This window comes from Austrofundulus limnaeus, unplaced genomic scaffold (assembly GCF_001266775.1).
Source record: "Austrofundulus limnaeus strain Quisiro unplaced genomic scaffold, Austrofundulus_limnaeus-1.0 Scaffold2287, whole genome shotgun sequence".
Lineage (NCBI taxonomy): Eukaryota > Metazoa > Chordata > Actinopteri > Cyprinodontiformes > Rivulidae > Austrofundulus > Austrofundulus limnaeus.
Window position 1 is genome coordinate 1 of NW_013954689.1, and position 4,311 is coordinate 4,311.

Below are 4,311 nucleotides of genomic sequence, written 5' to 3' on the forward strand. Positions count from 1 at the left end.
TGTTCGTACGAACCCTTTGTACGAACAAAAGTAAGAGAAATTTACGATAAGAATACGAACATGGTCTTGCATGAGGCCCATTAACCCCTGAAGTAGCATTTTAATAATTAGGTTAACATAACTGGTGGTAACCAGAAATACTCATGACTCTAATCCAGCCAAATCTATTATTAACTGTAATTTATTTGTCTGTTTTCAAAATTACAGACATTAATGAGTGTGACTATAGTATTTGTGGGAAAGACTCATTCTGCTTCAACACGATTGGCAGCTACTACTGTGTGTGCCACCCTGGGTTTATAAATTCAAGAGGGAATATTAACTTCACAGCTCAAACTGGACAGTGCATTGGTAAGTTTAAGTGTGTAGTGTGTGTGTGTGTGTGTGTGTGTGTGTGTGTGTGTGTGTGAGAGAGAGAGAGAGAGAGAGAGGCCATGCGTTATAACAGTCTCATTTTTTCCTTTCCCAGATACCAACGAATGTTTAACAAATAAAAACATCTGTGATCATTTGTCTAAATGTGAAAATCTAATCGGGAGCTATGCCTGCAACTGCCAGTCTGGATATGTCAACATAAATAATAACAAGACTTCACAATGCAAAGGTGAGTTATGTCTTTAAAAAACACACATTTTCGTTAGTTTTTCTCAGCTCTGTATTACTTTTTTTGTTGAACTCAGATTGAACAGGTAAAAATGATAAGTGGGCAGTGAGGAGCCATGTGCTGTTCAAACCAAATGTGTACAGACACTGTAAAAAAAGACAAGTCATAATTAAAATAAAAAATCTAACTAAAAAACTAATCCTTTCTTGTGTCTTGAGCAGGTGGTTGGTTTGAAAGCCACAGTTTGATCTTGGTTTAAAKCCTACTTGACCAACAGGAATTTTTCTGTCTAAAGCTTTGGTTATAATTTAATACAACGTGAGACAGCTGAGTGGTGATTGTGTCATTTTGCATCTCTTTTTCCTGACCAAGTATAAACGGGCTGAAAATGTGGTGAAACATAAATTATCATGACTCCTCCCTCTGCCCTCCCACAGCTCATATAAGTACATGAACAGCAATAACGATAGCTGAATACTGTGAGTTTTTCACTCRGCAATCAGTGTTGTGTTGGGATAAAAGGAAAAACGTTTTGTTTTTTTTGTTAACGGTGGTGATGGAAAAAAGACGTGAACATCAGCTGCATGCTCATGTTCAGTAGAATCAAACCAGCTGCTTTTAACTGGCTTCAGACAAAAAAATCATTTTAAACTAGAAGCACTCGGAGAGTGCAAACCTCTGCCAAGACCAACTTCCCCCATCCTGTAAGAGTTAATGTGCAAAAACAGAGATGGAAACACATTTGCTGAATAAGTTCTGACATAGCGAACATTTAAGCAGCAGTATGATGGGATTTGTTCCCGATGGAGTACAATGTGGAAAAAAGAAAAAAAGTCAGACTCGTCACCCGACGTTATTCATGGTCAAACTGGTGTGGGATTAAGCTCCTAAGTTTTCATCAGTCACATTTCACCATGTAAAACRTCTGTTTTATCTCCTTGTATGAGTTTGTAATGGTTTGACTCTCTTTATAAAGTGCTTCCTGGCTCCCCCCGTCTCCAAACTTTGAGGCCCAGCAGCTCTCTGTTTACAAGCCTAGTAGAGACAAACTGTTTTGATTGGTTGTTTCAGAAATGTGGTGTGTTTGAGGAAATGGGAAAAATAGGTTTCATGGTGCAGTCACACACTTCCTGGTCACAAAATGTTCTGTAAATGCGCACATTATGGCAAAAATTATTCATCATTAAATCTGGTTTTAACATTACTTTTATAAARTTTGAAGTCCGTGCTGTCCAATCCAGCTCACTGTTTTTTATACAAGCCCTGTGAAAGCATCACAGCTTTGCCGACCTCAGAGTGTTGAAAGAAAAAAAATTCCTGTATCTGCATCGTGATCTGGAACATCACCAAAATTTATTGGTGTGTTCCTTGACCCAGTACCCACATGTTGTAAAAATGTCATGACAATCCGTCCTCAAGTTTTTGAGTAATGTTGTCCACAGACAGACAGACAGACAGACAGACAGACAGACAGACAGACAGACAGACAGACAGACAGACAGACAGACGCAACATAAAACATTACCTCGCCCTTGGCGGAGGTAACAAAACTAGAAGCACTCGGAGAGTGCAAACCTCCACCAAGGCCAATTTCCCCTTTCCTGCAATAGTGAAGAATCCTTCAAAAAATTTCCTGCATCCGGATCGCGATCCAGATCATCACCAAAATTTAATGGTGTGTTCCTTTGGCCAACACCCACCTGTGTCCATAAGTTGTTGAGTAATTTTGTCAACAGACAGACAAATGTGATCTAAAACATAACCTCCTTGGCGGAGGTCATAATAATATCAGATAYTGATATTGGTTTAAATTTTCACATCGGTGCATCCCTATGTGGAACAGTTTAAGTCTTCACGTTCACTTTGCTGAGATTATTGAGGCTTTTAAATCTTTAATCAAGACCCGTCTCTTTTTTTATTTTGATGCAGGCACAGTTTGAAGTTCAGCTAAAGCTGATATGRCTTTTGATTTTACAGTCTGTTTCTGTAATTTATTTTTATCTTTCCTTTTCTAAATGATACACAGTGTATTGACTGAACTGTAGAGCACTTTGATCAACTTTTGTTGTTTTTAATGTGCTATATTGACAGTGATAATCTTAAATAACCAAAAACATAAAAGATTTAAACAGGTTTAATGYCCGTGACAAAATAAAATAAAATAAAAGATTTTGTTTTTATACAGTGTATGTAAACATCTGCTTTCAGCTTCATAAAAGCCTGATGTTTGTGTTGTTTTTTGGGTGATTTCTGTTGTTTTGAGTCTGAAAAGCTGTATTATGCTCAGTTTTTGCTCTTATGTTGATAATTTGATTAAAGAGTTTCTTCTTTAGATCAGTCAGCCTTACTTTCTGCGTCCTCYTCTGGTTTTAATTTACTAACTCTACGGCCTGCAGCGTCAGTCCTTGTCATAAATAGTTTCCTTTGTTCTCCTTATATCCTTGTTGTCTCCTTAGCTAGTTTGTATGATTGTTTCTCATCATTTGGCATTTTGCTCGTGGGTTTCCTGTTTCTGCTGCACTTTTGTTAATAAACATTCGTAGTCATCCTTACTATTAAACTTTAGTTTTTTTATGCACAACAAATTATTTTTGTCTTTATCTTTTTGATTCACTCAACTCCATAAAGATGAAAATTAGTTGGTTGCAGCAGGTTGTATCCGAGAAGATAAAGTTTTATTTTATCCCCACTTCTTGTTATTATGATTTAATGATGTTCAGGTACTTTCTGTCATATGCTGCCTAATTAAAACCTAATCCTCATTACTTGTGTAAACACCATGAACTTAAACTGCACTCAGACATAACGTCATGCAGTTTGCACACCAAAGATGTCTTTGGTAAATGCAGAAACACAGTGTAGCATTAACACAAGTAGAGAAGGTTTGTGAAAACAAACTGGCTGAAAACCCTGTTACACAGCAGGTCACAGCTCCAGCAGCTTTCAGGAAACCAGACCAAGTAAGGCTGCAGCAGCCTCGGAGTGTGGCTGAGAATTTCATGGTAAATTGTTACAGAAAAGAAAGAAAGAATGTATTATTTCTTTGAGCTTTTTTACAAACATGGATTGTAGTGATTAAATAAATACCAGAAGTTACTCAGTACTTAATGGTCAAACCAGTGAGTACAGCTGAGCTGGTGAGAGCTGTCCAAACTGAGATCCACAGATAAAGCCTTTGTTTCATTTATTTAAAATGAAAATTAGAATGTGTTGTCCTTTTCTTACTTGTTTATTCTGGTTTGAAAAGTAAAGTTCTGTTGTTACAATAATTGTAAGAATTATAMAAGTATAAAATTATTTGCTTAGTTTTTTTAAACCATCATTTTTGCTGTTAATAATTGACATGTTCAAAGTTTATTACTCCTTTTGATTTTAGACCGCTCTCATTAAAAAAGCCCCTTTACAATAACTGCTGAGTTGTTTTGTGTTTGGCCCTATCAGACCTGAAAGCTACACGCATTCTGGCAGAATGGTTCACAAGTCTTTATGACTGGAAGTAAAATCCATCCAGAGCGATCAGATCCCAGTTATCTGCTCCACGTCAGTCAGCTGATAAACAGGAAGTCATCTTGTCTCAACAGATTTCTGTCAAATCATCAGTCACATGAACTAAATCAACTGATGACTCATCAATTATACACCAACAAAACAGTTTTTCTTTCTTTCTTTCTTTCTTTCTTTCTTTCTTTCTTTCTTTCTTTCTTTCT

The 4,311-nt window shown here is 36.8% G+C and overlaps 1 protein-coding gene across 1 annotated transcript in view; it reads left to right on the forward strand.

Moving 5' to 3' along the window:
* Nucleotides 1-207: 207 nt before the first annotated feature.
* The window catches only part of LOC106537387 (CD97 antigen), a gene marked incomplete at its 5' end in the record, with an annotated part of 22,892 nt that continues 18,788 nt past the window's right edge, over nucleotides 208-4,311 (forward strand). Inside the window, 2 exon segments of the mRNA XM_014034770.1 lie at nucleotides 208-351; nucleotides 470-604. Of these exon segments, the coding sequence (XP_013890224.1) occupies nucleotides 208-351; nucleotides 470-604 (279 nt within the window).